General features: G+C 36.6%; 1 protein-coding gene and 2 pseudogenes across 3 annotated transcripts in view; 1 reads left to right on the plus strand and 2 right to left on the minus strand.

The window, feature by feature from the left end:
* pgap1 (post-GPI attachment to proteins inositol deacylase 1) overlaps positions 1-3,891 on the minus strand; it is a 24,644-nt gene extending 20,753 nt beyond the window's left edge. The window contains exons 1-4 of the mRNA XM_079428835.1: positions 3,659-3,891; positions 1,860-2,013; positions 1,414-1,589; positions 190-361 (exon numbers count right to left, since the gene is read on the minus strand). Coding sequence (XP_079284961.1) covers positions 190-361; positions 1,414-1,589; positions 1,860-2,013; positions 3,659-3,790 — 634 coding nt within the window. The 5' untranslated portion in view covers positions 3,791-3,891. The remainder of the gene's footprint in view (positions 1-189; positions 362-1,413; positions 1,590-1,859; positions 2,014-3,658) is intronic.
* On the minus strand, positions 3,837-8,124 carry LOC306877214 (m-AAA protease-interacting protein 1, mitochondrial-like; annotated as a pseudogene). Its single transcript, XR_013785851.1, has 6 exons — positions 8,046-8,124; positions 7,451-7,810; positions 6,937-7,008; positions 6,700-6,826; positions 6,293-6,446; positions 3,837-5,661 (listed from the first exon to the last, which is right to left on the minus strand). The product of XR_013785851.1 is annotated as a m-AAA protease-interacting protein 1, mitochondrial-like (transcript).
* A 109-nt stretch (positions 8,125-8,233) lies between these two features.
* LOC306877213 (tRNA wybutosine-synthesizing protein 5-like) lies at positions 8,234-11,130 on the plus strand (annotated as a pseudogene). The gene is made up of 8 exons (XR_013785852.1): positions 8,234-8,342; positions 8,418-8,573; positions 8,656-8,725; positions 9,089-9,133; positions 9,288-9,425; positions 9,768-9,855; positions 9,991-10,107; positions 10,728-11,130. The product of XR_013785852.1 is annotated as a tRNA wybutosine-synthesizing protein 5-like (transcript).
* Positions 11,131-12,146: the final 1,016 nt, after the last annotated feature.

A 12,146-nucleotide genomic window follows, 5' to 3' on the forward strand; every position in this document is an offset into this window, starting at 1 on the left:
AATGAACATCCCTAGTAACATTATAGTTCTCTTTACGGTTACATTTAATCATTTTATTGCGTACTTGTGAAATAAAAATAGCAATTTCTTTCAAAACAAAAAAAGATACTTTTGAACTGTAGTGTACCTTCAGAACTCTCCAACAAATCATCTGTACATATTTATGTCGGTCTGTAGGTTTTTTCCTACCCAGTATATAAGGGTCCAGAGACAGGACAGGTGCCTGGTGGGGAGAGGCCTGAGTGATGATGAGGCTGACCAGGCGTGGGTTGAAACGTGCCAGGGTGAACAACGCTCTAGCCACCACTCCACCCATGGAATGACCCACCAGAACCACACCTGTGGGAGGGTCTGGACGGTCCTGCAGCCATGGGAATGTAGAAGAAAGATCATTGGTTTGGATTTGGATGACCTACTAATAGCAATGAGGTTCAATTACTAAGTGACTAAAAGGCTGGAAAACACTACACGACTTTTAAATTCTAAACAGATTTTGAAACAATAGGCATTATACATTTGTTGACTTTGTGAATTTACAGAAAAAACTGGCATCATACATCAACATAGATGGCTGAAGATCAAACACAACCAGACTTGTAACACTGTTTAAACACAACACATGCAGAAACATGCGCCTTGTTGCTAGGAGACGCATGACAAATAAGAATAATATGCATTCTAAAATCGGCTCAAAGTATGTGTAAGTCTGAAGCTAAAAATCAGAGTCTGTACCCATCATAAACTATGTGATTTTACATTTATATTTATGCATTTAGCTTAGCATAAGAGTCTACAACTCATATTTCTTTCAAAGTAAATATTTTATCCGTTCTTAGCCCATGACCCTGGTGTTGCTAACGAAATAATCTTACGTTAAGCTACAGGATTTCGACATTGTCTGTGTGTTGCAATGAGCTTTCACAATCTCTCTGTCTCCATCTGCAATGAATAATCTAAAAGTTTCATTAGTCGTGGAGTAAGTTAAAACCAACCTTGAAGGGAAAGTTATTCATATCCCATATGTATGCATGTATAAGATGTGCTGAAATATTGAAGAATGTTCTGTGATATCTGCCAACTGCCCAAAATCTGCAGACTGGCTCTGACTATGCAATTAGAATTGATTCCTCCAGAATGAAATTGTGCAATTTGTTTTGTAGTACATTTCAACCTCAAAGAAATATAAACATACAGGCCTATATTTTTTGTGCTATCAACTCAGAACTAATACTTGTTTATAAATTAAATCATTATTGTTAGTGCTACAAGTGTGCATACTATGAACAAAAGTCTAAAACTAATTTGTGATCTGTAATTCTAACAAAGGGACAGAAAAGAATGGAAAGGAAATGGGAAGTAAGTAAAGGTACAAAATGGATGGAAAAGGAAAAAAAGATGCCCTTGACCTCTGACCTTGTAAAGGCGCAAGATGGCTTTGATGCTTTCATGTAGAAATTGAGTCTGTCTGCGCAAACTGCCCCCATACAGGGCCACCAACTCCTCGTTGAAGTCAATGGTGAACACGTTCATATGGATTCGTCTGTCCAGGTTCTCAGCCTTTCTCAACGCCACTGAACCCAGAGAACGAGCTGCATGAGAGAGTATAACAACATCTCTGTGTGAGATCTCACCTCTGTCACCCTCTGTTCGTAATGAACAATCTGAATGTTTCATAAGTACTGGGAAAAAGTCAGTAGGAGAATCAAGATTGATTGAGCAAACAAACAGGTTCTTTTTTTAACCCAACAGTCAAAACCCATCTTAAAGAAAAAGTAAACAAAAACCAAGCTATTTGCATGGCATGTACATGTGTAAGATGTGCTGACTGAAATAATGAAGAAAAACCTGTTCCATCTCACCTTGCTTGTAGCTGCCCGCGTTCCCAGGCAAGAAGAGCACAGGAGCACCGGCGAGCTTGAGGCCCCTGGTCTCCTGAGCATATGCACCCTCTCCATAGAGATACAGCCCGTATGATGGGTACTGGCGCGCAACACGCTTCGGAAGCTGCACACGCTGCAAACATACAGGTAAAGAGAATGCAAGACCACAAGCAAATCAAGTTGTAGAACAGGATTCCTGAAAACAAAACACGTTAAAAGCATGTTCAGGCTGCAGTGCAGGTTTGACTGTGTGGCATGCAGACCTTTATTTTGAGATGTACTCGCAATAGGGATGTAACGATTACCGGTTTGACGATAAATCATGATAAAATTCCCCGCGGTTAGTATTACCGTTTCATATTTTAATTATCATTAAAACCGTATTCGATTACCGTGATTTAAACAACTCGCGATAAATAAATACTGTCCGGCATAAAGCAGAGTTTTCAGTAACAGTCTCACGTGCGCACAGCAGCACAGTAGTTTCGTTCTGAGTGAAAATAGGGCGGAAAAGCTGGGAGGTTTTAAAAGAGTGCTAAGGGAATTATACAAATTAATATATCAATGAATTAATTATATGAATGTACCTCTGAAGGTTCGGACTGTCTTCAGAAACGATTTGATGGCATTTTGTTCTCATCTTCGCTCCATGTAATACCTAAAGGAAGTGTTCGCGGAGTTCACAGGAATCAGCTGTAATTCAGCTTTTCCGTATAAAGCGCCACCTGCTGTCAGAGACTGGATTTACAGACACTTATTTACATTCAGTCTGTGTGCAGTTTCTGTCTGGCCAAAAAATTGACCAAATTTGCATGACCTGCTGTAAATTTTAACCGGTTGATGAAAAACAAACTTATGTACATTTAAACAATTCAGATATGCTATATATAATTATTTATGGAGCAGGTAAAATACATATAATCATTTATTAATTATCATTTTAATTTAACCCTTTTCTTTAAAGGCTGAAATGTGTGGTCTACCTTTATGTTAAACTTTTTCAAAGCTTTATTTGAACATTTACATTATTTATTTGAACATGCTATTAAACTGGTGTCAGTCAAATTGTCATTTAAAATCCAGACCTCATTGGTAATGTTATTGTTTTAGTGATTATGCAAACAAAAAGTCATTTTATTTGCTGTTTGTTGATTTTTAAGTATGAAACTTGGTGAAGTGATTTATGTTTCGGTACTTTTTGAACATCTCCAGCACATTTTAACAATACCGTGATAATACTGATAACCGTGATAATTTTGGTCACTATAATCGTGATTAGAAATTTTCATACCGTTACATCCCTAACTCGCAATGCTCTTATAACCATGGTATTACATATGACTTTATTTGGATTTTAAACACCTCTATTTTTAACTTAAACACTTCAGCAACTAAATGACAACATATTTTTCCAAATATTTTGTTATATTTTATATAGACAAAAATAAATGATGCATACTTTTCAAGGTGAATATGGTCTTCTACTATAAATGCATTACAATATAAATATTAAAAACACAAATGTGACCCCTGAGTGGTGGATACCAGAGGGTTAAAAAGGTTTGGCCCATGGAAATATTGTATAAAGACTTATGTTGCTGATAAGGAATGTTTGTTTTTGCCAAAACAACAGGTATGAGGAACTGAAGCATGGCCTGCCAGTGAATTGTGAGCTAGTAGTATTGCTCAAATTAGAACAAATGATGCATTTTGTGAATCTCAAAGCAAACGTGTGAAGAATCCCCAGTGATACAGACTGTGTTTGCAGTGATACTCACTCGGTATTCTGGGTACTCGAACATGTATGTCATGCTGCATCGGTTCTCCCCGAAACCAAACAATAATTCCCGCAAACTCACGAGCAAAAGCACAAGAGCAAAGCCGCAAAACGCGTATACAGCGAGTCTCATGTCTACAAGATTTGTTTGATTTTATTTACAAATTCATTGTAATCGTGTCTCCGCTTCCCTCGTTGTAAATCCACACTGCCTGTTTAAACCTATAGGAAACCTCCTACGGACCAGTCACGCAGCCCCTGGCATGATGTCACGACGCAGACAGGGGAGTAGCCAATGGAGAGGGAGATTAGGTTCTGGGTTTGGCCAATCAAAATTGACAGTGGGCGGGATGGCAGGAAAACAGTGGGATCATCGTGGAATACTTCTCCTCTATTTAAAACGCAGAAAGGCGTAAAAAGAGGGGAAATTCAAGGACCGTCGTGTCATCTTGAATGCTGGGTACACACTAAAATAATGTTTTAAATCTTATAAGATATTAAAAATGTGAGAGACCACAAACACGAGGACAAAAAAATCCTGGATTGATCCGTTTTGCTCCTAGTGTGTGGTGTCCGCGGGGTTCCCCCCACACTCGTGAAACGCACTATGAAGACCCCTTCTGAATCAAATGATTCGCGATCCGATCACTGTGCTTCGAAACAGTGAATCATTTCGCGACGCTCAGAGTTGATAATGTTCTTTGTTCGCTTTCTCTATGTAATGTATTCGTTGTTTCAATCACCGGGAAAATGAAATCATTACAATAAATAGGCCTAACATACAATGTCTTTATTCAATTGCGATCACGTTAAATACAGTTTCCGTCGTATTAAAAACATTTCATGACGTGACACCCATTTACTTGCCTAAAAAGATGGATTTATGATGTTAGCAGATTACACTAACATTAGGTTAGGCTATAACCTTACCCTGGAGAAAACAAAAAGCTTTCAAAAGCACCCCACCTCCTCCTCATTTAGTTGGTTTGCCATTACATCGTTTAACTTTAAAGCATTGCAATTAGAAAACTATACTTTTTTTTCTCTACAGATCTATAATTAATAAAGTTTGAAGGTGTCTGAGATTGACCAGAGCATATTTCAGAAAGTCTGGTGTGCACTTTTATAGAAACACAAGCATATATTTATGTTATTAAGCATTAAAAGGTACTGCATTTTATGTTCAATGAAAAAAAAAAAAAAAAAAAGCATGTACAACATCAAGAAAAATAACAATGATAGGAAAATAACATTTGGTTCCAAATTTCTTTTCTGTACTGTATATGACATCACAAAATAAGTAGATTCCATTAGAATTACTAACCGTTTATAACATTCTAAAGAAAATTTAATGTACAATATTTTTATGAATTATGATATTTTATTACATCATGTTTTTGCACTAAAACGTTTTTCATAGCATGGAAGTTTTGATAAAACCGTTACAGAACTCACTGGTCAGTTCATCATTCTGTATGAGCCTGTCTTTCAAAGTATCCAGGCAGTGGTCTTTGTGGCTTCAATACTAAAGCATTGCTTTTTTCTCCTGATTTTTCTTTTACAGTTTTACAGTTCAGTTGCACAGTTTGCACAATGTGCAGTCAACTTCACCCCAAAGCTCATCATACAAAGAAAAAAAAAACCTTTTTTAAATGACCAAACTGATCAATGAGGAGCCAACCATAAATTAGAAACATTAAAGTAGTTAATAATGTGAAATCAGTGAGATGCAACACACTGAAACATACAGCAAATCAACATTTATAACCTTCTATTGCCCATGGAAAGTACCTGGAGCTGACAATATTTCAGCATTATATTTTTTCCAATGAAGATTAGTGAATTCAGCCAATATGTTTTGGCATGATGAGCAATATTAAATGAAAAAAGCATGAAAAAAACTCTCCTATACAAGTTAAACACACTTAGTCAAGAAGTTTTGAGTGCTCTATTCTCGTGACGATCCAATCTGGAGTCACACCTAGGGTAAACTCCCTGTGAAATCTGCCAAAAAAGGAAAACAAGAGACATACATGTTAGACTGATGTTTATATTATAATTTACTACAGTCATAACATAATGCTGATATTTCTATGAAACTAACTCAAGGTATTACAATTTTAGTTTTCTATTGTTCTAAATAAGTATAGTTAAATTAAACTCAAATAAAAATATAAGAACCTACAGTCAAACCAAAAATTATCCAGACACCAGGTATACCTTGTTTAAAAAAAAAAAAAATTTTACTAGTGGACTTTCAGTAAAATTTATACAAATTTGGGAACAAAAATTATTCAGACACTTTGACCTGAACAAGTTTTTTTTGTAATTACTAATGTGACCTTTTTACACCACAGACTGAACAAAATTAAGCATTTCTTGGTAACTGGTTGAACTAAATTGGTTTTTAATCTACCGGTAATTGTGTACTTAAATTTAACAGCTGATAGCTGTTCAACCTAATTCATTACATACCTTTCTATCAAAGTTATCTGACATTATCAAAATGAATTTGTTCTGACACAGTTGAACTCTGAGTTCATGTCATATTTTATTACCATTTTCTAAACTATAGCAAATAAACTGTGATAGTGTGAGAAATGTTGAAGGTGTCTAGAATCATCGCAATACTCACTCATAATTGGCTGTCAGCAATCTCTTGGTCTCTGGTCTTTCTCCCTCTCCACCAATGGCAACCTGGAATATTCTTGCTCCCTCCATACTCTCATCAGGAAGTCTGGCACTCGTCAAGTACCAGAAACGCATCAAAATACTTACATATTTCCTCCCTGAAAGCAATGGGAAAGCACTGCAATTATTTTTTGCATACATGTTAATTTATGGTCTACGTTATACAAAATTCGTTTTTTATTTAGTAACTTACTAAACACATTAAATTTGGCTGACATAAGAAACAGTCTGATAAAAAGGATAAATATGCTGATTTCATTGCTTATATTTCCTAAATTACACACCCACAAACAATAATTAAACATATTACCTGGGCGAATATTGCGTGGTATGAAGCTTATAGGGTCTCACCGCTATCATCATAGTAAATGCCCACATCTCCTGTTGTTGTGTACATGATCTCTTCAGACTCAGCAGACAGCGCTCTCTGGTGACTCAAAGGCAATTGAGCGCATTTTTCCTCAAGTTTCCCTATTAGCTATGGGAGGGAATATTTGATTAATTACTCTAAATGAAATCAATAATCTTAAACGGGTAAATAATATTAATAATATAACATAAAAGTGATTGGTATCTTCATGTACTTACATCTTTAGCTACTAATCCCTCAAGAGCCTCGAACTTGCACTGAGACAGCAATCTTGATACGTGTGAGAAAGCCTGAGAGTAAAAGGAGAAGTTATGCACTGTTTATTGATAATGTAACTCAAAAAATGCAGGCTTGGGGAGCAGAAGAGACTTCTTAAAAAAAAAAAAAAAAAAAAAAACATTAAAAATCTTACTGCTCAAAACCTTTTGACTGGTAGTGTACAACCAGAAGCAAGCATATTAAAATGTCCATTATCAGCCAATAAATAAGAAATACAAAGTTTGATTTTATTAACAGACTTTAAAATTGTATCATTTTCCCACATCCTTACAATAAATAAATAATTACAACAACAACAATCAAATCTGAATGTCCATCAACCAATTTAAATGCATAAAAACAGAAAATGACCATTATAAAATTAAGATAACTATTATAGCACAGGCACTGTCATAACTGACAGTATGTATTTTCTATCACATAACGCTTTGTCAGGTATTCATTGGTATTCACCTGTTTGGCTCCTTCCGTGAACTCCTCAACGCTGAACTCTTTGTCGAAGTAAGTTCGGATGAGGAAGAAGTAAGTTAGATGCGGGTTCGGAACCAGATGAAGGGGTTCCGGATCCCAACAACCACAACCTTCTGGTTCTGCATGTGCCCCCCCTGCTCAGAGCTGTACTGGCGAGCATCACGCACGGCAGACGCCACGGGGGCGAGTCGTCTGGACTGATTCGCTAAAAATGACTTCGATGTAAAGCACCGGATGAGAATCGAAACGGGCCTGTTAAAGCTGCAGCACCTCAGTAAGGGCAGCGCCATCTTTCTCCCGGCATCCTCAGCGGCCCAATATGGAAACCCGACTGACAACATCCTACAGAGACAAGTTCCACCACAGATATAACAGATTTTAACACTATATCGGTATTTTTCAGACAAAGCAGACTCAATCTTCATTTAAATTCTTAATTAAATGTATACTATGTGTGTTGTTTGTGAAAAGAATACGTGCCTTTAGTATAAGTCAAAATTTTTCACGAATGAGTCGGTTCACTTAAATTAATCAATTGACTGAATTGGTCTGAAGAGTTCTCGGGTCAACAACTCACCTTCTCATTTAATCCATGATTTAAACACACTTCTTAAAACGTAATAAACAACAATGTATGTCTCCGTAGGGTTATTTGGATGGTATAGTTCAGAGCATAGAGACTCGGCTTTTACTTCGGTTCTTTAAAAGAGTCGACTCGCAAAAACGAGTCTGACTTCCTGTCACCATCTATCTATTCAAGGCGGAATGGAGAGTAAACTTTAAACTGTCAGAAATGGATTGTCAGGAAATGCTGGAGGTGCCCGTGTACACCGATGTGGACAGAGAGACTTTCTTGAGGGATGTATACACGCTGGTAACTCGTGTATTATATATTAAACAACCATAATTGCCGTGTTGTGGGTAAATGAATCACACGTGTCTTGTTTAGCGTAGACCAGCGGTTCTGAAGCGCGTGCCCCTGGGGCCCTGTGTGCGCGCGTGGACGGTGAGTTATCTCGCGCAGAAGGTGGGGAGACCGCGAGGTCAAAGTGCATGTGTCCCCAGAGCCCAGGATGGACTTTCTGCACAAGAACTTTGTGTACAGGTGTGTGTGATTTAACATGAATCCTTTATACTTTAGCCCAACACAAAACTGTGTAAGCATAACATAATTATCTGTATTTCAGGACTCTGCCATTTGACAAGTTCATTCAGAGAGCTGCAGAGGCAAAGCACTCAGATTTCTTCATTAGTGAGGTTAGTTACCTTAAAAAGTACATTTAAAGTATTTTTTGATTATAATATTCTATTTGACAAATAGTTTGTGCCATTTATGCTAAATTAGTACGTATAAGTTTAGTTGCACATTTTAGGCATAAGTGGGCAGCAAAAAACATTCGTGTTTGGTTGTGTGGGCCACGATTTGGAAAAGGTTGGCAACCGCTGGACTATATTTTTGCATAGCTATGCAATATTAATATAGCTGGACTATATTAATATTGCATAGCTATATTTTGCATATTTTTGCATAGCCATAATAATAATTAATGGCCCTCCTACTATGACCGTCTCGGACCACAAGTTGAACACTGCTGAGATAGGTCTTCTTGTTCCCAACAGGATGAAAGCTACTACTTGCGCTCACTTGGAGAAGATGTTCGTAAGGTAGCTTAAATTACTCTTAGTAATGAATATTGTGCCAGTTTTGGACTGTAGAGTTTAATATGAATATAGGCTGCAATGTGGCTGCATATTCACTGTAAAATGCCTGTAATATATATATTTTTAATATATTAATATTGATTCTTTCCCTTTTCAGGAACCAGCTGATTTAAGGAAGCAGTTCCCTGAGCTGGCAGAGGATTTCCATATACCACAGTTCTTTGAGCCAGAGCAGTTTTTCTCCAGTGTCTTTCGCATCAGTTCCCCTGGTCTGCAGCTGTGGACACACTACGATGTGAGTTCTCGATGTCTATAGGTGACATTGGTCTATATATATATATAGCATAATATCTTTTTTTTTTTTTGCAGGCAAGCTAATGAAATGTTGCTGTCTTGAATGTCTTTGTTTATGCAATATCTTTTCACACTAAGTATACAAATCCAACCTTGTTAACAGTGGTTTTTATTTACACTAACTTTCTCATCATTGCTCAATTTACCCATACCACAATAAGCATAATACTTCTATAAACATCTTGAATGAATAACATCTATAACTTTTTGGGGTAAAATCTACACTGCCATTCAGAAGTTTGGGGTCAATGTGATTTTTTTTTATTTTATTGTTTACCATCAGGTTATGGACAACCTTCTGGCTCAAGTTACAGGAAGAAAGCGTGTTGTTCTGTACAGCCCCAAAGATGCTCTTTATCTCTACCTCACAGGTAGTACTTAACAAAATGACTGTCAATATGCATTATATACATAACACATAGATATAGTAAACAAACTGCGTGAAGTTTCATCTGTATATTATTTTGCTAATTCACTGTAACATTAATTGTGACATTATTTTTTAGGGGACAAGTCTGAAGTTTTGGACATTGACACAACTGATCTGCAGCTTTATCCTGAGTTTGTGAAAGCAAGTCACTACGAGTGTATTCTGGAACCAGGAGACCTGCTCTTCATTCCAGGTATTCTATTCTTAAACCAGACCAACTAGTTATACATAATCACATCACCATTATAGAATTGTATACTTTTAAAATTGTGAACCTCACATACATATACAGAGTTCTGGCATAAAACTCTAGATGGCGCAGTCCGATAGGTCTAACTCAATCTGACCTAATGACATCATTATCACATGGCACAGCTGATTGGTTCTCTCCTGTAGCCAATAAGATCTCTGCTCAACATTCAAGTTTATGATTAGTGCTTGTTATAGTTCGCTGCGTGCTTCAGAAATCCTCCACCTTCCCCAGCTCCACCTGTATAGATCTGCTACGAGGTGATTCATGTATGCTATATGGGGGTTATTTCATGTATGTTATATTTGCAGCAGCAGTATTTCTTACATGCTCACAGCATGTTGTGGATGTATTGGCAGTAGCTAGTTTCGTTACTTGCTCTGCCGCAGCAGCAGCGAAGTAGATCTATTCCGCCAAGACCAAATACATTAACATTGTCATGTAGCCTACATTACCATGCCTATCCCTCCGAGAGCTGTCATGACAGAACTAAGTGTGCTCTTATCCTGAAGTAGTGCTGAATTGCATTCAGAAAAATACTACTTTTGTTTGTATTTCCTCAGCACTTTGGTTTCACAATACCCTGGCTCTCCAGTTTGGAGTTGGTGTCAATGTGTTCTGGAGACATCTGCCACCTGAGAGTTATGATAAGAAAGATCCATATGGAAACAAAGACCCAGTAGCAGCCTCTCGAGCTCTGCAGTCACTAGAGAGGACTTTAGGCATCTTGGAGGAGCTGCCACCTGATTATCGGGATTTCTATGCTCATCGTATGGTGCTGCAGATTCAAAGCCGGGCCTACCTTAGGCAAACTATGGAGGCATCACAGGAAAATTAGACACAGCATAGTTCTCTCACTGTTTACACTGAAATGGAGCTATAGAGTTTGAGAATGACAATAAAGACATTTTAGTTTCTTTCCAAAAAATTAATTAATAAATATATTAATATACTGCTGGTTTAAAGTATGTTCTCAAATCAACAGTTCTGGAGCACGTGCAGTAACTATTAGCACACAGTTCTGACAAAATTAGGCTTTCTGTAACAATTGTTGGTAACACTTTATTTTAAGGTGTCCTTGTTACACGTTACATATACTTATTATAATAACATTATATTACATTTTAATATGACCTATTATAATAACAATTAATTATGCATAATTACATGCAAGTAACCCTAAACCAAACCGTAATCCTAACCCTAACCATAGTAAGTACAGGTAGTTAATTAATATTATTGAATATTATAATTGAATGTATAATTGTATGATGTCACAATAATGTCACATGACATGCAGGTAAATGAATAAAATGTTTTTAGTAAAAAAATTATTAAAATAAAATTAAAATTATTTATTTATTTTAATTTTACATTGTTATGATTTTGTCAATTATTAGGTTTTCATTAACTTGTGAACCCCCTTCAGTTCCCTCACAAAGTCCAGTTAGCCAAACCCTGCCTTAGATGTGGCCGTCAGATATTTTTATTGAAGTCCAATGTACAGTATTCTGAAATACAAAGACCTGATTCTCTGTAGTATATAAACAGACTTTAAATGTAAGTGAGCCTTTTCATGATTATATTGTAATCTTCATTATTTATTTCTATATTTTATATTATTATTATTATTATCATTATTTAATGTAAATGTAGTACAGTGTCTTCACATACAGATTTACAGTAGATCAGTTCAATGCTTCTTAGAACCAATGTATCTTCATATATTTGTCTATAGATCTTTCTACACTGAATTCATTTATTTAATTTACTAAATCATTCCCCAGCTAGGTCGTTATGATATAGCTGGGGACTACTTTCAGGCGCTGCGTAATATTATTGCGCCTGCTGCACCCACGGTACGGCAGCTATTAGATTGGATTGTATTAACGTCTTCACCTACCCCAACCCTAAACTTACCCTTACAGTAATAATGCAGATTAATTAAATATTGTTGTTCCGCACAGTGCTTGAAGTTCGCC

Source organism: Barbus barbus (assembly GCF_936440315.1).
Source record: "Barbus barbus genome assembly, chromosome: 11".
NCBI classification, from domain to species: Eukaryota; Metazoa; Chordata; class Actinopteri; order Cypriniformes; family Cyprinidae; genus Barbus; species Barbus barbus.